Genomic DNA, 20,801 nt, shown 5'->3' on the forward strand with positions numbered 1-20,801 from the left:
CCCGCTCATTGTGAGCATTGAGGCTGTAACAGCTTTCTCTTGCGATGGAGGATTTCGGTTTTTTATGTTTGAAACGATCTGAGGGTTTGTAGTCCGCTGCTTGTCGAATTAGCTGATTTGGGCGATTATCCGTGATTGTGAAGAATTTCTCTGCAATGCCCTTCATGTAGGTCTTAATATCTGGAAGATTGACTTCTTGATGTAACTGTATGTTTCTGATGAACCACGGGGCATTAAATGCCATTCTTAGGCATTTATTCTGTATTATCTGAAGTCTGTTGATGTTGCTTTTAGTTGTGTGACCCCAGGTTGGAGAGGCGTAAGTTAGTTGCGGTCTGATTACTGATTTGTAAAGGAGAATTTTTGTTGCTTATGCTTAGGAAACGGAAACTGTTCCTATTCAAAAGTGGATATAGCTGTGCTATGGTCTGACTTGCTTTAGTGACGACACTATCCATATAAGACTTGAAGTTTAGACGTCTATCAAGATGAACTCCCAGATATTTGGTAGAATTGCGCCTAGGGATGGTTTTACCAAACATTTGTATGCTTGTATTCGGTTCTGCTTTACGTCTTGTGAAAAATACTGCAGAGCTTTTGTTTGGATTGATTGCGATACGCAACTTGGTGTACCAATCCTCCAATTCATTGCCTGCTCTCTGCAGCTTGATTGTGGCCAGGTGTGGACGGAGGGATCTGGCTATAATGATTGTGTCATCGGCATATAGAACGGTGATAGCTGGGGACAGTTTGGGGAGATCTACCATGTATATGAAGAAGAGTAGGGGAGATAGCAGAGAGCCTTGAGGGACTCCTACCGTGATTCTCCTCTCTGTGGATCTGATACCGTTGAGTTTTATTTAAAATTTTCTGTTATTTAGATATGATTTGATAAGTAGAACTAGTGGCAATGGAATACCAACTTCGTGTAGTTTAAAAATTAGTCCGTGATGCCACACTCTTTCAAATGCCTGAGTGATGTCCAGGAAAAGTGCGCCAGAGTGTTGGTGCCATTCATACTCTTGGGTTATATGTTCGACAACTCTGTAAATTTGTAGTGTTGTAGAGTGATATTTCCTAAAGCCGAATTGTTCATCTTGAATGACGTGGTTGATATCTGTTGCCTCTTGAATCCGTGTGAGAATAGCACGTTCGGTTATCTTACCTACGCATGAAAGAAGGTTGATCGGTCTGTAATTTTTAGGAAACTGTGTATTTTTTAAAGGTTTGGGAATTAGTAAAACGTAGGCAATTTTCCATCGCTCTGGGAAATAATTTAGCCGGAGGATGGCATTAATGTTGGCTACCAGATGCATAACCCCTTTGCGGGGAAGTAGCTTGAGCACCTTGTTTGTTATTCCATCTGGGCCCGGAGCCTTTTTGTTATTTAGTTTTCTTAAAATCTCATATACTTCTGTTGGTGACATGGATTTGTTGTTGGATTGGAGTGAGGCAATTTGAGTTATTTTACGCACTTGGGTGTGAATTTTACTTATGAAATTTATGTCTGCATTGATATAATTGGGGCTGCATTGTTTTTCTAAGCTGTCAGAAAATGCTTCAGCTTTTTCCTCGTCGTTGTAGACAACATTAGATTCACCTTGGAAGTGTAAAACCTTACATTGTTAATTACTTACGAGGAATATATTAACAAACCGATAAGGTGGATTACACTTATGAGATGAAAATAATGAAATATTAAGGTAGCAATAATTTCTTATTAATTATTATTAATGATGTTTAATTTCATATTATAGAATCGAAATTATTCTAAATTACATTTACTCTTTATGAAACGCGTTAAACGGAAAAGATGCTTCCACTTGATGTGGGTTTTAACACAAGTCATAGAAAGAAAGACCCAAGTTGAACCATCCCATTTATATTTTTTTTCGCAATTTATAACTGAGCCCTTAGCATATGCAAAATTCCAACAAGCACTGACACAACTAATCGAGTTACGTATATTCGATGGCCTACGTCGGTCTAACCTTTAAGGATTTTTTTAATAAGGAAAATTGCAGCAGACATAACAGTAAGATGGCAAAATAGGAATTAAGAGATTTGGATTTTAGTTTTTAAAAAAGAAAGTGGCGTAAAAAGTAAGCGGATAATGATTGGGAGGGCACCCTACACCCATAATACATTGTCTACACATTTTGTATAGATTAGATTGGTTTAATAGTAAGGCGCATATATATATTTTTTAAATTTATTTCTTACTACGTCATTACAATATTGAAATGTGCAGAATGTTTATGTAAGTTAAACGTTTGCAGATTAGCGTGTTTACATATTTGTAGTGTCGCCCACACTCATTCGGAGCTCGCAGTGCTCTCACTACATTTCATTTGTGATGTTCAGCAGATGTCTTCGGAATAACAAGAGCGATGCGCAAATTAATTCCAACACCGAGAGGTTTCCGAAGAGTGCTGAATGCAGAGAATTCGCTGAATTGCAAATTGCTATTCTACGTTATCTTTAACGTATATTATACCCAAGGTAAAAACTTTTCACATCTTTCTCTCATCCGGAGATTCTTAATTAATAAGGTCAAAGCACCTTGTGGCAACTTGCATAGGCGAAATTGATAAGCTCTGTATTACTTAAACCTTGGCATTTCAGGGTTTGCCTACTCACTGATGAGACCTCAATAAAGGTTGAAACCGGTCTGGGTAGTGACCCCCACCCATAATGTATAACATCACACATCTCCTAGGAGATGGGTTTTATATTTATGGGAAATACTAAGGAAAGTGATCAGAACTTAATCCATCTTTACCACGAGTTGCCTTGGTGTTGCACCACCACAATAAGTCTTGAACCACGTTCAGGCGCAAACTTGACTTACTTGCTTGTTTGCTTTCTTGGGAAAAAGGATTAAAACCAAGGTTATAAAATTACTTGGTATCTTTAACGCAACTGTCATTACTGTCTGACTTGACGTTTTAAGCATCGACGGTGGGGTTTGCTCGGATGCGTGACTTCTGTTTCGGATGGAAGCAGTTCCTAATGATCAGCTGAGGGATCTCTTTCCGTCTCCGCCGAGCTATAGAAACTTGCCATGGACTTCTCTTCTGTTTCTTTTACTTTATCACCCATCGTTTGATTCTGTATTGTTACGAAGAACCTTATCCCTTCACCACCCACCACTCGTCACCTGCACCCCTTAGTCGGTGAGTTTCTTTAACCTCACCTCCGGCACAGTGAACCGGCCTGATATCGATCTCGTATAAAAGTGGCGTTCCTCGTTGGCTCCGCCACTTTCGCTGAGTGTCAGGGATGTCTGCCGATCATCCGAGCTTTAAGATTGGTGTATGGATTCCGCGCAGTACGTGATGCTGTTTGCGTGCACCTTTGCCCTGGGTGAGTAACTCCGTTGTCGGTACTTTGTCGCTGTTTTGCCGGTCCCATCTGATGACGACAAATATCGTCGTAACGGTTACGAAGTGCAAACAAACTCCGCGCACCATTTGACGGAATGAAAAGTGAACTCTGATCCGAATCCCTTCCTCCGTTCTCCCATTTTCTTTGTTAGTCTCCCTCGGACTGCTTTATTTTGTGGAAACAGTGTTTATCCAAACCCCCTCGTACATTATTTCTACCCAATCCTTATTTTATTTTATTTTTCTCTCTTACAATTGGATTTGTTTTGTTCACCTCAAGGCATTAGCACTAGGTTTTGTCAGGACGGATTTTATGACCAGACTCTGATCATATCACAAAGAATCAGTTCTTTTGCGGGTCCAAGAAAACATCATAAAGATTCGAAGGAGAAATTCGAAAGAGATCAATTGAAATCGAATTATTTGTGCAGTTTATTATTGTTTGTTTTAAGTACAGGTAACTATCGTATAATGCGGTACTTATACAACTTCCGATAAAAACACGGTCTACAAATTGTAGTAACTCTTTATATTTTCATGTTTTTCACCGCAGGACTTAAAAAATCAAATTTTATCTTCGTTATGTTTGTATCTGCCTGTATCCCGCATGTAATTATAAGTAACGAATTTATATTAGGGGAAATACCCTTGAGCACGCATGTACCTCAATTGTTTTGAAGTAGATGGGAAGAAAATGGAAGCAGTTAACAATTTTGTGTTCCTAGGATTCCGAATTGACAAAGATGGTTATTGTACCGAAGAAGTTAGAAGAAGATTATTACTCGGAAAAAAAAGCAATGACAAATTTAAGCAAGATCTTTAAAGATATTAGCCTCACAACAAAAATCAGAATAGTGAAAGCAATGGTATTCTCTGTGGTGCTGTATGGATGTGAAAGTTGGACCCTGTGAAAGAAGGAAGATAGATTCATTTGAATTATGGGTTTGGAGACGCTTACTAAGAATACCATGGACTGCAAAGCAAACCAATAAATCACTGATAGACAGAATAAAACCAGATTGCTCCCTTGAAGCTATGATCATCAAGCAAAAATTGTCATACTTCGGACATATTATGCGAGCAAATGACAGTTTGAAGAAGAAGATGATGCTTGCTAAAGTTGGTGGAAGCAGGAAAAGAGGAAGACCAAGAATTAGATGGGTGATGGAGTTAAAGAAGCAACTGGGGTGCACTTGGAGGTTATGAAAGGCATGGTCAGGAACAGATCGGAATGGAGAGTGTATGTTCGTGGAGTCGCCAGGAGTCAGAAACGACTCGACGGATCATAACACACACCTCAATTGTTTACCTTATAAAAGGTTTATTGTTGAAAATTGTCCTCGTTTCTGCCAGGAAAGTGCAATAAAAATCTTAAGTGTGTTCATCTCAATCTGAGCACTTTATTTTCTGGTGAGTTACATACAATATGTAATGCTTGCTTTTTTGTGTAAAATATTATTTTTATAGTAATGGCCACAAACTGCAACGAAAGGGAAAAACCAACATTGAAACAAAATTAATTTCTCTCGAAGAAAAATATTCAAAATCTTGGATTGGTTGAAAAATGGAGAAAATCCAAGAGTTTTTGCAGGGACTTTGAATTTAAATGAATCAACAATTCGAACAATCAAACAAAATGAACATGAAATCCGAGAAAGTGTTTATTGCTGGGTCAACGATAAGTGCAAAGCGCGTTGCTCGTGTACGCGATATTCTAATGGAAAAATGGACAAATCTCTAATGATTTCGATAAAAGATTGCACCTCAAAAGAAAATTACTATGGATGGAAATCTTATTGAATAAAAAAACTCTCAAAGTTTATAAACATTTTAGTGCAGACCAGGTGTTCAATGCGGATGAATCTGGGTTATATTGGAAAAAAGTGCAAAAACGCACCTATATTTCGAAAAACGAAAGATCAGCTCCTGGATTCAAAGTTTCCAAAGATAGAATTACTCTACTGTTTTGTAGTAATGCATCAGGTGATTACACGACAAAACTAATGTTTATTAACCGATCCTCAAATCCTCGTGCTATGAAAGATTAAAATATGCACTATTTTATTTTGCCTAAAACATTTATGCATTATGTGCAATGAAGTTTATGTACAATTTGTAATTTTTATACTTTGTATTTGTTTCATAGTTTGTTTTCTTAACTTACATGAATTACCTGAATTAAATAAAAATATATTTTTTGTTGGATATGTCATTGTTGTTTATATAATTAAAAAAAAAAACGATTTCGGAACATCACCCTACTTCGTCTATTTGATCTGAGACTCGCATAACGCGATTTATATAACGCGGCATTTCTGCAGAATCTAACAGCCGCGTTATACGAGGGTTACCTGTATGACCAAAATATCAAATCAAGTTCTGTTCTTATGAAGGAATGTTCATGATTTGCTAATCGCGCTCTTTCTCTTCACAGGATCATCTTCGAACTTGCAAAACGAGTGTTCAACAGAAGACTTCCAATCTTGCATGAGCACCCTCGAATCGGTTGCTCAAAGTGAAGAATTGGCTTTGGCAACCACACTCTCCGAGCTTGAACAGGTGTGCGAGTAAGTTTAATTCATAATTACTTTTAATTAAACAGCACCCTTCGTATACGGAAAGGGTTCAGTAAAGCCGAAACAAAAACCTTTTAATTTCCAATCAATTTAGCAATGAACATTATGAAGTTATTTGGGGCGATTTTTCAATCTTCAATTGGAGAGGGAGGGAGGGAATGCAAATTGAGAATATTTGAACAAGAATACGAAACCGATGTTTAATCATGCAGTATTGTATACCTTTGATCCCCCCCCCCTTCTGTATAGTAAACAATTGATGTATTAAACAAGGTGTGTTGGAGAGATCAAAGGCACGAATTAGTTAGGTTATTATAAAATATCAAGGAAAGACTCACCAAAATTCTGTTCTATCTTAAAGGATTGCATTAAGCAATCATTCAAGCACGATTGTCGACCCCTTATTCTTGCCTGCAACGCAATTACGAGGGTGAGATGCATCCCGTCTTTGAAAGGAATCTGTTATAGAAGCTTGAAGCGGAAGGTTCGAGTGGTTTCTTTAGCAAAACAAGCAAACCCTACAGAGGTACGAGTCACACAGCCTCAGTTCGCTCAGCTGCTATTCCAACCAATCCAATATATAAGTATAACACACACACAATCTACTAATAATTGTCCGGACGCCCCTGTTATTTGAAGTTACGGAACATTCCAGGTTTGTTAATAACATAAAAACCCGTGTACAGATAAAAGGAAGCGGTATTTCATCGTAGCAGTTGAATACAGGTGGTATAGCAACATGACATGAACTCAGTGACTTCGAGAGAGATGTCAACGTGGGCTGTCACATGGGTGGCGTGTCCATATGTGGCAATGCCACTCAAACGGACCATCCAAAATCAAAATCAAAATGCGATGTGATCAACAATGGAGACATTCTGGCATCACTAGTGCAGGAAAACACCGAGGGCGGCGGGCCGAAAATGACTGAACGTGGCATGCAAAAACCGGCAACAATCGGCACAGACCATCCATGATGAGTTTCATAGTGTCGGTAACACCATGGTGAGCACTAATGCTGTACGAAAAGAACTCCATTTACTGGGTTTCCAGGGAAGAGCAGAGGCACACAAGGCGGCTCGGTGCAAAGAGTGTGTGAACTGGACAATTGACCAATTCACACACAAAAAATAGTACTCTGGAACGATAAATCAAGATTCACCTGCCTCCATACCCTGACATAAGAATGGCAGGGTATGGAGGCAGCTTGGTGAATTTGTTACCACAATAAAGTTTGGTGGTGGAGGAGTAATGGTGTGGGGTGCATTCAGCCTGGTTTGGAGTGGGACCGTTGGTCGTTGTCCGTGGTTCCATGAAGGCAGCTCAGTACCTTGATATTCTGGATAATCAGGTGCTGCCTACACTGTGGAGTTTTGGACCCGTGTTACAATCAAGACCACAATGCCTCATGCCACAAAGCGGCAGATGTTACGGAATGGTATGAAGAGGTAGGTGTTAAACAACTGCCCTGACCTGTGAACAATCCTGACCTCAACTCCATCGAACACCTGTGGGACGAATTGGAGCGGCGACCGAGGTCCAGAGCAGTACGTCCTCGATCTGTCGCTGAACTTAGTGCCGCTTTGATGGAGGAATGGAGACAAATTCCACTTGATGTCTGCTGCACATTGGTGGAAAGCCTCCCTCAAAGGATTCAGGAGGTCAAAGCCAAAGGTGGATATACCCGATATTAGGGTTCGTCCGCTAGTATCAATTAAAATGGCTAAAGTGTCCGGACGATTATTGGTAGCTGTGTGTGGGGAAAAAAAAAACCTTAGCTCACCGATGATATTAATGCATATACTATAGGTTTATAAATAAATCTTTCGTGTGTGTGTGTGGGGGGGGGTATCTAGCCCTACATTATGGGAAGGTGAATATGCAGACCGACTTCAACCTTTGATAACTCCATTGGTGTACTACTGCTCACCGCTAAAAATTAAATGTCCAAACTAGTCCAGGTAGTGATCCTTCCCATAATGCCTTGCAGTGTACAAGTCGCGAATTGAGTGTGATGCGCATTTATGGACTGGAAGAGTGTGGTCTGCCTCGGTATACAAGAAGCCTGGTTGGGAAGTTTTTCGGAAATTGTCCCAAGGTTACAAAAACCTCACTTCACTAAACTTCTCATTTCGTTTTAAGTGTAATACGATTTCTTAAACTCCTGACAACCGCAGTTCTTCACACCGATAGAGAACTGGGTCATTTTATTTTGTCTGCATGATTAGAGTGGTCAGCGATGTCTGAACCATGAAATTAAATTTGGAAAAACAATTGTGCTGACTTGCATCGACTAGAAATGTAAATTCCAAGATCGATATAAATAACAGCCGTGATTTCCTAACGAGGAAATCAAGATTGACAACACTTGAAAGGATATTTTGTAATTTAGAGCAGCTTTTTTATCTTGTTCAACTGGTTGAGGAAGCGACATTTCATTCACATTGGGATTCGTTCGATGATTGTCTAGCATTTCGTATGCAAGGTTGCAAAAGGCGTAGCAGCATACAAAGCCTTCATCGTTACGTGGAAACAAAGCCTGCTTTTGCGTTTTGCTTGTTATTAGTTTGGGAGTGAAACGTTATAGCACGTGAAGGGGATGAAACTTAAATTCGTCCTTTATCGCTTTCTGTTCCAAAGAGAAATAAAAGGACAATTCCTTGGTCCGAAAAAATCAGTTCCAGGCAACTGTGCGCTGTAGCAATGAGACAATTTAGTTTTCTTCAAGATGAGAAATCCTTCACGTTAGTCGAATTCAGTATCGTTTTCGTTTCCGCCATGAAATGGAATCAGCCTGCGGTCATGAATGTTCGTGAATAACTTTGTGTGAAATGAATTTCTCCGCGTTCTATAAGACTCCAATCGTTCTGCTTATTTGCAGCCTGAAGTGGATCTGAAAAGTTTTTGAAATCTGAAAATCTCGGAGCAGAATATCTCGCGTTACAAATCGTTAAATCACAATAATAAAATCAAGAGTTTTTTCCCTTCTTATATGTACCATTTTTACTGGAAGCATATCTTTTGTTAATTGTGATTTGCTTAAGACAAACCAAAATTACCCTAATAATAAACGAAGAAATGCAATTCAGTCTCGTGGGAGGTGCTGCCTGCAAATGCAAGGACTTTTGAAATCGCCCAGTAGATCAAAGTCCGATATCAAAAGGCTTTGGATTCCAATCCGTTTCTGCATTTGTAGGTAGTCTTGCTTTTGAAAATACAAGTGGGTTTCTATGAAGTAAAAAATGCAACAGAATGGATGATAAAATGTACTGTTTCGCACTCGACCAATTACATGAAGATTGTATTATCATTCATATTATGTGTATGTGATTATTTATCGCCCCCATGTTTGCACTCTTAACAAATCTGTTATTCTGAATAATGGTAAAAACAGTTTCATTGTACGAACTAAACGAATATGAAATATGGCATGATTCTTTTTTATGCTGTACAACACTCTGGATAACTATTAATATCTTTATGCACTTTTTCCAGTGAAAACATTCCCAAAATAGCCTAAAGTAAAACCAGATGACATTCTGGTGTGGTTTCGCTCTGTGAAATTCAATCCTTTGAATGTATTTAAACAAGTGCGTCTTAGAAACTATCCTGTTTCGTTTCGCAGGAAACTGCAAGAAGGTGTACTCTGCCTGGAACACCACACTGTCAACTGCTTCAGTAATGCTCAAAGAAGGGTGTTCGACTCCGTCGTGTCGGAATCTAGAAAGGTCATCCAGGACTTGTGTCTACCGGGAGAACTACAGAACAGTAGGTGATAGCATTTTATATGAACTATCCGAAATACGTTGTTTTTAATAAAAGATGCACAAACCTCATTCTCTTAGGCGTATAGCATTTTTATTTCATCTAAATGCATGCACTACCGCCCTCTATCTCTTCACTGGTTGGCTAATGGGAATTACGCCTTCAATTTATCTAAATCGATTTCGGTTTATTTTAACTAACATAGTAATCCAAATTTCTATGAGTTTACTAGCAAATTTATTTATTTTTTCTATCAATTTTGCTACTTGGACGATTATAGTCGAAATCTAAATTGCCTTGCTTAAAAAAAAAAAAAAAAAAAAAAAAGATCATTTTGTAAGTCTCGTAAATCATATTAAGTCGTTCTAATGAAGTTTCTGATATGGACTGCAAAATTTCTGTCTCCATGGGAGAGAGAGTTGGGACGCTGACATTCGGTATAGTTGATAAAATCCAAAGCATTTTGGGTATTAAGTGGCAATTTCATAATACCGAAGTAAGGTTATAACAAGAGACTTTCATGTCTTCAAATGAGTAACCAACCGATTATGAGAAATTCAAGAACAGTCTTCTTGCTATACCGACGGACGAAAGACTGTTATAAGTTCGATTTTAGTTGCCAACTGGAGGAACTTTTTCTAGAGTTTTTTTTCAGTCAGTTCCCGATTTTGTTTCTTTTCCCTCGTAAAATCGGATTTTAATCCCACAATTCACAAATTTACCACTAGAACTCGAACTATTTCACACAAGGAGATATGTACTTGGTAAGGTTCAGGACCCCAAGATGGCGGCAGTTGTGTGTTCTACCTTCTCACCTGATACACATAAACTTGCCAAGAACTTTTGGCTTAGCCGTCATTGATAAAGGGTGGCCCAGTTGCCCTTTTTTTTTTTTTTTTTTTTTTTTTTTTTAAAGTAAGGGATAAAAGAGTTCTTCCTACCGATCTCTTTTATCCATAAAAACTCTACTGGCTAACTCAACATTTGATTGAAAAGATATGATAAAGGTTCCTCACGTTACTGGGATTCAAACCCGGGTCTACATTATATAAAAATGTATTAATATCTGTAAATGAGGAAAAAAAAGAAGAAAAATTGCTATGACATAATCAGCAGTTTTAAAATTATTTCCATCTCTAAGTGAAGCGATATTCTTTCCGCGTGCAGATGCGAGTGGGACCGCAGCATGTTCTTAAAAGAATCTCTTGGATGAAGTTGTCATTAATGTTGTTGTGATGGTCGCAAAAGAATTTTCTGTGCCCCCACCCCCAGAAAAAAAAAACTACCTGTTTGAGAACACAGATTGTTGCAGGCACCCATCTTCACCCCCTGAATGGTTCTAGAGCACATACTCGTATCGAAAATGTTAATTGGACTTCATTAAAAGGGCTGTACGATCTGCTTCCTGCATTATTATTATTTACTTTGAATATTGTTGTATGCTTACTGAACGTTTAATCATTGCTTTTGTAACTTGCGGCTTCTGTCTTCGAGGACTGTTTGAACACTGCGTTTCACTGTTCTTGAGATCTAATTAATGGCTTCCAGACATTACTTAAAAATGAATCGTTTGTGAACGAATGTCGGTAGTATATTCTTTGATATGACATGAAAGGGAGTTTTCTTCAAAAAATGGTATACGAAGACGTGATTTGTGTTTGAATACTGATGAACAAGTTCCGATTTTGATTCTCTTTTGTATGGCGTGCAAAATCGGCTGAGATGTTCCTTACATCAAAACTGCAGCTTTGAGCAGTTTTGTGCTTTACCTTACATTCTAAGGTAAAGCACAAGAATAAGAAATTCTGTAAACACAGTAAATCCCTTCGATAAACGTCTTTTGGAGATATCAAACGAGGTTGCTTACGGTTTTGATGGTCTTGAAGGCAACCCTGGTATTATTTCTGACCAGGACAGCGATTTTGGTGGAGAGATTGCGGTATGGGGTTGGAAACGGGGTTTCTGATTAATGTTGGGATTCAGCTGCTAAGAATACTGATTAGAAAACAGTATTCTCCAGAGAGTGCTCCAAGAATTCTCTCCCTTAAAGACTAGCAGGCTGAACAGAAATTGAAGTTTTCTTTCTGTCGTCTTGTGAAATGGACACTTAATGTTTTTTTTTTTTTTTTCAGGGTGTGATATTTTTCTGATGGAAGGTGATGAGATGAAGAAAGCGTTCCATTGGAGGTGGGGGGGGGGGTTGAAAATGTTCAGTAAAATTCCTTTTCTTGCTGTTTTTGATATCAAGAAATGTGGGGTGTTCAGCTTCATTCCCTAATTGTAATGAGCATTGCATTTTTGAATGGAAGGAGCTGATAGAATCTAAAACGTTATTTAAATGTGAAACACCACGTCTTCAAATAATAAGAATGTTATCAGCGGATATGTTCCTAGTGGTAGTATGGGGTTGTCTAAAGAAAAATACTTCTTAGTGATGCTCACCAAAAAATTTCAGAGGATTTCCAAGAAGTATTATCCGCAAATGGCACTTTCCTGCTACCAAACAAAAATTTCAATTATTACCGGAATCGAAGATTGGAAGCCATTCGTAAGAATAATTTCCCAATTCTTCAGTTATCTCCATGCACATACATGAATAGTGCACGCCACAAATGAGAACCAAAATAACGCATATCATCCAACGGTACTCGACAGATGCATGTGTTAGAGAAAAAATGTGTAAAGATCGCTCCCCCCCCCTTTTTTTTTTGCTCCTCCCAAATCAACGTCAAAGGAACACCCCACGCTTTCCACTTCACAGTGCAAAGGTTATCACCGTTGCATTGCAGTCTGTGGTTTGATAAGCTGGTGCTACGGACTTTCAGGGATGCATAACTTGGGATGTTTCTCACTCGCCCTGAGATTATTTTTAGTAAGATATATGTATAACAACTTAATGTCTCTTATTTGACATATTTCCTTGTGGGAGGGTTTTTCCATTATGGAAATCTGGAAAGAGAACACGAGCAATTAAATGACCCTCATAGCTTGAGTGGTTTCGTCTGCAATCCCAACCAAAACAAAAATTTCTCCTACAAAACTTAGCCCCCTCCCCATAAATGTTTAATTTTCTATTCAGAAAATATATTATTAAACGGAATATTAAAAAGTTTAAATGTTTATTTTTATTCATTCAGATTATCTCCGGTACGCTCCCTGTTTTAAAAACATTTCCAAAGACGAAACCAAATGTGCTGCTCAGTACAAAGAAATGGTGATGTTGAGCGAAGTAGGCGATGATACCGAAGATGTGGACGATGGCCTTAGAAAAACCTGCTGGTAAGTCAAATTAACCTTCTTACAAGAATAAAATGTATTTTTAATGTATTTCTGCTTATTGTGGGCCTTAGCAAAGTTAATTTAAAATTGACAAATCAGTGACATAAGCCAAATAATAAATAAAAACAGCTTAAGAATGTGGAAAGCCTTAAATAAAATTTCGTGAAGTTATCAATTTCGAGCGTAAAAAACGTGGTGGTTGTCGGAACTGCATTAATGCTTTAAATACCGTCATCAGTCACCCTTTCCCCACCCTCCCATTTCACGTGCACTTAATTTTTGTAGTGCACCTGTTTTCTTTCTTCGATATTTTTTCTTTGATTTATTTTTGCGTATGCGACAGTCGAAAATATCGTATTAGCATCTCCCTGCTTAGAGGAGGGTAACACATCGTCGATTTCTCATCACCCCCAATACGATCAAGATTTTTCTTTCTGAACCGTAGAAAGTTTTATCCCCCCCCCCCTTAGTTAGAAATTTGTTCTTGTTTTTACTTCTACTCAAATAATCTGCTACCACCCAGGAAAGGCAATTTTGAAACCTAAAGTACATCTCGTAACGTGGGTGGGCCAAGGATATTTTTAATTTATTTTTTACATATTCCGGAAACACTTTTTTAGGGACCAAGCATGAAGCTTTTTCAAATCAATTGAGAACCCAATAAGCAGATCAGTGGTCCCACATCAGCCAATGAAATTCATCTCCTACCTAATCACAAACATCAATGCTCGCAGGGAGGGGGGGGGGGATTCGAACATGCAGTCTGTTGATTGGAGTGAGGGTACGCTAACCTCTCGGCAAGTGAAGCAGCTTCCCGATGAAGTTACATGTACATGGAAGCAGATGTCCACATTTGCGATCAGAAAGGTGGATCATTGGAAATTGCATAAGTCTTATAATAAAAAAATAATAGTACACGTGACTAACCTTCGGGTTGTAGTTAGGGGATCTTATTTTGGTTTGGTCAGTCTTGACTTTGGAAGTTCATTAAGTAAAACTAGATCACTGACATCAACTTTAGAAATCAGATTATTAAAGATAACCCAAACTCGACACAACTCGTCTGATTTTAAAGCTGTTCGGCATTATACTGCTTAAGATATAGAAGAGGGCGCTTTGTTGTGAAATTATGATAGAAACAATGAGCAAACCTAGTTTTTGATGATATTGTGAAGAATATATACGTTAAACGAGGTGTGTGTGTGGGGGGGGGGGATATGTTTATACTTTACTACTTATTCAGTGGCCTGTTCCGGTCTCAAGTCATCGCTTTCTGGGTCATCCAATTATTCATTTTCCATTTATTTTACATCCGTATGGTATTTTTGGCAGCCTGCTATTGTCCATTCGATTTACAAGTTCTATCCATTTTTGTTTATATTTACTTATATTGTGATTAATTGGTTTTATATTTAAGGTTTGTAAAATTTCTTAATTTGTTTTATGGTTCCACATTTGGTATATCCAGCTGGTTTTCTGCGAAATTTCGTTTGTGCTGTTTGAATCCGTTTTTTATGGTCCACGTTTCACTTCGATATAAAATTGGTTTAGACAGAACGTTATATAGTGTGATTCTGGTGTGTGTTTATACCAGGGATGGCTTAAATATGTTATTTATTATGCCGTTTACTTTAATCAAATTTAATGTCTTAATGTGCGTATCTTTTTCATCTGCATCCGAGGTATTTGAAAATATTTACTTGTTCTAATATTTTATTATCTATCACTATTTTACTCCTTATTGGGTTTTCTCCTTTGAAAGCCATTATTATTTTTTTACTTTTGATATTCTCATATTATGTTGCTCAGGTTTTTATTCCGCAGAATAGAATATACTGGCCAGAAGAACAAAGCAATTAAGAGACGAAATACGCTGGATTCAGAGACTTCGTTGTTTCGTCCGTAATTAATATTGGATATTAATTACGGACATTTTTAATAAATAGCTATGGATATTGTACACATTACTGTTCTTTAGACATTTCGGAACAGAAATTAGTGCTAATTTATTTTTATAATTCCATTGAATGATTTTACTTATCTCTGTAGATCATCTGCAAATAACAGCGTATCTGTCTTAATTTGATTGATATCTTGAAAAGACTGTGACAGCCGGTTCGGTATATTTAGGTCAGTTAATATTTTAAAGTTGAAACTAATTAAGACTGAAGAATTGGTACAAATGATAACATATTACAATAGTGATGCTTTTTACAGCAATGGAACAAAAAATACTAATATAACCGCTTAAAATATAATATCACAACCTGAACAGTAACGCAGAGAATTATAATAATCAGCTAACGCCTTTTATTCCCCTTAAAGGGAGCAGGTAAGGCCATTTAACCCTATCTAGCTTTTGGAGACTGAGTGGGCAGTTCAATCTCCACCGGTAGCCGATCAGAGATAGTTGGCCTATGATTATCACTAATTATAGGTGACAACCGATGAAGAGACGGGCAAACAAGTGCTGCCATCTCTTGGTACCTAACGAGATAACGTGCTGTGTTGCTGTCTGAAATAATGTGTGGTTCTACAGTCGATTTTACTTAAGTTTACGAGACGAAAAACCCGCTTGCCCGTCCCACAGATCGACTAACTCGAGAATCGATCGAAGATAGGCTTAGAAAAAGTTCCTCCAGTCGGCGACTAGACTTGAACTAAAGTCTACCTTCGTGAGGCCTAGCGCAGAGGATGCAAATGCCACTTCCACTGAGCTACACAAGCATAGAATGATATTTTGAGGAAAAGATCTGTGATAGTAAACAGGAAAAGGAAATATAAGGAACTTTACAGTTTGTGTAACCAAGTGCAATAACCATACTGGTTATTAGAAAAATTGAATTTAGGAGATAGAGTCACTATAAATCAAATGACTAAATATGAGAGCTCATTCTGAAAGCATATTCTGAGGTTACAGACATTATTTCATTTGCTAGTTTACTGTAGCTGCTTGTGACTAGGAATTCAAAAGATTTATGAAAAATTTATTTGTTTGCTTTGGGAATTATAAGCAAGTTCCGACCACATCTTAAACCATCTCAACATTATATACAGAGAAAAAATTAGTTATTTTTTACAAATAAGACACTGAGTTAGCTTTGCATTAGGAACACCCACCTAATAATGCGTTGGTCTACCTCTCTGTGCAATCACAGACACCTAGGGAGATTCCACAAGGTGTCGACCATCCTCCAATGAGTAACTCGACCCCATGGCCACTGCTGCAACTCTGTCAGTTCACGCTCATTCCGCAGAGGAGGATCAGCAGTTCGCACATCCCGTTCTACTCCCTTGACGGTAGCCCAAGTTCAGTTGGGCTACTGTCAGGGAAGTTTGGAGATCAAGGCAATGTGGCGAATTCGTTGTCGTATTCCTCCAACCACTCAGTAGTTGTACGAGCCCGATGACAAAGTACATTGGCCTATTGAAAGATGGCGCTGTGGTCGTGGTAGACCTCCTGCAGATATTGATGGAGCCGATCGGCTAACAACCTTCACTATTAAATGTTTGTGGGATGATAACCAACGGACTAGGCATGACAGGAAATGGCTCTCCAGACCATAACATCACCTCCACCGACCTGATGGACCCCAACTGTGCAACCAGGAGATAGAACTTCATGCTGTTTGCGCGAAATACGAACCAGGCCATCACCAGACTCATCACTCAGACGACCTACTTCCATTTGTCGTCTGTCCATTGCCGACGGTCCTTTGCCCATACGAGGCGTTGTTTGCGATTCCTGGCCGTCATCATGTGTACCATTGTTGGTCTCCGGCTGTGGAATCCTAGGCGAAGCAAGGTATGATACACGTGGAAATGGGTCGAACTGGCCCGCTGTTGTACTGGTGGGTGAGCTGTGTTACTGTTATACGTCATTGCTGAGATACCAGTTGTGACAACCGACGCTCACCTCTAGGATCAACCACTCGTGGCTGACCAATGTGAGTGAGCCCTTCTGCGGGATATCTGTTCGTGGTTAATCCAGTCCTGGTACACTCTTGATACAGTAGTACGGGAGCCCGATTATGTACATAGGAGTGCCCATTTATAGTAGCCGCAAGTGACGTTGATATAACATGGTACTTAGTTATCAAGCCGAATATGTAAATCGGGGGTGGGGGAGGTTTCCTAATGCATAGCTAACTCAGTGTACACAACACAGAATTCGTAATGGAAATATTAATGACAAACAGGTACTAGTTGAATATGCGAAGAAATCGGTAATGACTATAGCCCTAATTATTCTATTTTGTATTCGTATCAAAGGAAACAGTTTTTTGTAGTAATCCCCATCCCAACAGCTGACACAACATTGCAGTGAAGAATTTACCCAAGAATAGTGTAAGCACCTTAAAAGACGCTGCATTTATGATTTTTAACGTAATATTTATGTACCTCAACTTATTTGTTAAAAATGAGACATGTAAGCTCCATTTCAGATTGCCGTCGTTATGGAGGACCAAATAATTTTTTTTTTTTTTTTTTTTGACTAACCTGCAGTTACAATTTTGAATATCACTTAGCTTTGTTTCATGCTATCGTGATTTGGTTTATTTGTTAACATGTAGTGTGTGTGTGTGTGTGTGTCACGGTTAAAGTGATAAATCCGGTTATTATTAATAATTACCGGTTAAAATGAATAATTTACGAGAATTAATCACTTTAACCGGTTAAAGTGAATAATTCCTGGAGGAGTCTGTTAAATGTAATAAAAACATGTTTATAGGTTTTATATATAGGTTTTTATTCTCAATAGAAATTATAACAGCTTAAGTTAGGTAAGTTTATAATGAAAAAAAGTTACAATGAAATCAGAAATCATTATAAACTAAACCAACCTGGATGTCGCATGTCGAACCAGAGTGTAGTCGTAGTTTGTCGTGGGCAGATTAATGGGGATGAAAGATAAACGATGTTGTGGGCCGAGAGCTTAATGATTGCGGGAAGATAAATGGGGATAACAAATAAATGTTGTTGTGGGCAGATGAAAAACAACATAAGCAGCCTTGTGTAATTTTTCTAACAAAACTTGGCTTTTAGTAGAGAAATATGAACTCAGTATAGGAGAGAATAAATGACTACTATTTGGGGGTTTTTTTTTGGTCAAATTTATTTTAAAACAAAATTATACCAACTAGTTTCACCAACTGTGGCTGCTGGCTTCACCAGCGTAAAATATGTATAAAAATAGTAAGAACACTTAAATGCTAGAAACTGTTAACACTAAAACCATAAAAAAACCCGAATACAATTTTATTTTTTATAAAAGCAGAAGAACGCGTACATCACACGCATAGCGCGTGTATGATCTGCTAGTTGTTGTGTAGGAACGATTTGTAGTTGGTGGCAAAATTCAGTTCTGGTATGTTGAAAGATCTAATGAGGGTCTTCCAGATCTCGGGCAGAATCAGTCCTTGGTTTCTATTAAGGTTTTGTTCTCAGCGGAGAACCGTTGTGGCTTCTTTTATAATTCTGGAGCGGAAGTCCTCTAAGTAGAGCATTATGAACGCAGTATATTAGGGGTGTGAATCAGCCAGAATTTAAGGTGGCCTGCAGTGTGCCCCATGGATTATTTCTTGGACCTTTGTTGTTTAATCTCTCTCTCACACACATGATGGTTCAAAATTCCACGTACAAACTTTGAGGGGAGATAGAGAACATCAAAATCAACCATATTCACATAGGAAACGCCACTGGAAGGTACTAACAGGGACACAAAGATACAGAAATAACACAAGGCAGTAAGTAGCGTAAAAAACTTTATTAGGCGTAACTGAACAGTTCAATAGTAGTTGGATACATAATATGGTAAACGAGGTGCATGTCTGCCATCTCAGCATTCGTAATCGATCTTATGTCTGCGATCTAATTATTACAGTAATCATGTTCTTTTACATTGATTACGGTCACAGAGGAAAATGAAACTAAATTTTGTCACCATCAGTTGACTAATTTTGTATCAAAGGAGGGACAGAAAACTCATCAATTTATGTAAATCCCTGAGCTTGTTGGTTGAAGAACATGATTACTGTAATAATTAGATCTACCTTTTAGCAATGTATATAAATTTGTAATTTTGTTTCGGAACATTAAATATTTTACGAACTTTTTTTCCAAGGTAGTTGCATTGGTGGTCATGTGACCAGGGATGTATTTAATTTGAAATATTCAAGAACAGAACTTAATTCAGAATCATACACTGCAGTAATTAACACTTAGCAACCTGGGATGGGCCAACCAGCAAACATCCATGCCAGGACATGAAATTTGATCTCTGTCGCAACATGGTGCAGATTATTCATTTCCACACATTTTATCAGTAGGTTCGCAACATGCTCAAGTTTTGACTTCATATTGGAAGTTTAACATTGCACCTGTACCAGATAGGATGTGCGCGTGTTGACTGTGAATGTCGTTAGATAGTATATGAATTTCACTATTGTGGTAGGCCACCACCTATGTACTGACAAAATGTATGAAGCATAAAACAATGTTTACTATTTGGTCTCTAGCACGGGAGGACCCCCCAACAATTGTTTATGATAAATGTGTTTAAATGCAGAATAGGAATGGCAGTCAAGTATTTGGAATAACTTAATTCCAAAGAAATTTCACACAGTGGGACCTAGAAAGGTAATCCCCTCTTCTCCCCACACAAAGTGAATATTATGCAGACGCCGGCAATATCATGTTTCTAAGAGGCCAAGTTATTTTGTTGTGATAAGATACTGAGCCTAACAGAAAAGAAAGATGAGGCGAAAGACCTATGTCCTACCCAATTAAAAAGAAAAGCATCAAAATTACTGAGAAAGTGGTTCAAAACAATGCATACTGATAGAGTAGTAAACCTTGTTTTCACTCAAAACATTACACTACATATGAGTATACAATTTTGATTCCTCTTGCGCCTTTCAAACGTACTGTAAGGTAATAGTTCGTGTTGAAGAGAAACAATGTACATTCAGTTATTCAGTTAATATACAATGTACATTCAGTTATTCACATACCACTAAACAAAACTATTTTTAAGAGTATAATCTTGTCAAATCTTGATTTTCTTTTCAATTGTGTGATGAAAATTTCATGTCTGATTGATCCAATTTTCATTTCAGCACTTTTGTTGAATTCGTCCAATGTAAATACACCCACGTAGTGAATGACTGTGGCCACCATGCTGGAAAATTTCTCCATCGACACATGGATCGCATGTCTGGATCTCTCCTGACACAGCACTGTGCTGCTTATACCTATGACCTTAAGGGTTGCCACACCTACTCCCTTGGATCAGTCTCTTACTGCACTTTCAGTGACAGCATGATGTTACCGATGTCTTTAATCTTCGTGGTCGTAAGCTTGACGACATATTGAATAACAACATCACTGAAGCTGTAAATTTTGTAAACACAACCGATTGTATATTTTGTATAATGGGAATTAAATTTCTTACCATGAGCTTTACTATTTTAAGTATTCAGAAATCTCGTATCATTAAACTTTAAAATACATCAAAACTTGTGAGTGTAAAAAATATACTTTTAGTTCCATTTAATGTAGACTGAAATTATGATCACACAGTAAAGTAATCAGTCTCATTTGTCGCTGCAATTACTGATAAGTAATTGCAGCGACAAATGTTAATTTTAATGTTAATTATTTATTTTATTTATAAAAAAAAAAATGTGTGCGCGCGCGCACTCTCAAGAAATAACTTTCCAAATTTCTTCTTAGTTCAACTCATTATACACACATTTCTTCACTGAATTAAGCAGTGAAGCAAATTAAAATTAAA

General features: G+C 38.0%; 1 protein-coding gene across 1 annotated transcript in view; it reads left to right on the plus strand.

The window, feature by feature from the left end:
* LOC150092067 (uncharacterized) overlaps positions 1-20,473 on the plus strand; it is a 50,978-nt gene extending 30,505 nt beyond the window's left edge. Inside the window, exons 2-5 of the mRNA XM_090415336.1 lie at positions 5,821-5,953; positions 9,588-9,730; positions 12,865-13,006; positions 20,125-20,473. Coding sequence (XP_090271462.1) covers positions 5,874-5,953; positions 9,588-9,730; positions 12,865-13,006; positions 20,125-20,380 — 621 coding nt within the window. The 5' untranslated portion in view covers positions 5,821-5,873 and the 3' untranslated portion in view covers positions 20,381-20,473. The remainder of the gene's footprint in view (positions 1-5,820; positions 5,954-9,587; positions 9,731-12,864; positions 13,007-20,124) is intronic.
* Positions 20,474-20,801: the final 328 nt, after the last annotated feature.

Source organism: Typopeltis vanoorti, unplaced genomic scaffold, assembly GCF_054136105.1.
Source record: "Typopeltis vanoorti isolate ZY-2024b unplaced genomic scaffold, IOZ_Tvanoo_1.0 HiC_scaffold_84, whole genome shotgun sequence".
Classification (NCBI taxonomy): domain Eukaryota; kingdom Metazoa; phylum Arthropoda; class Arachnida; order Uropygi; family Thelyphonidae; genus Typopeltis; species Typopeltis vanoorti.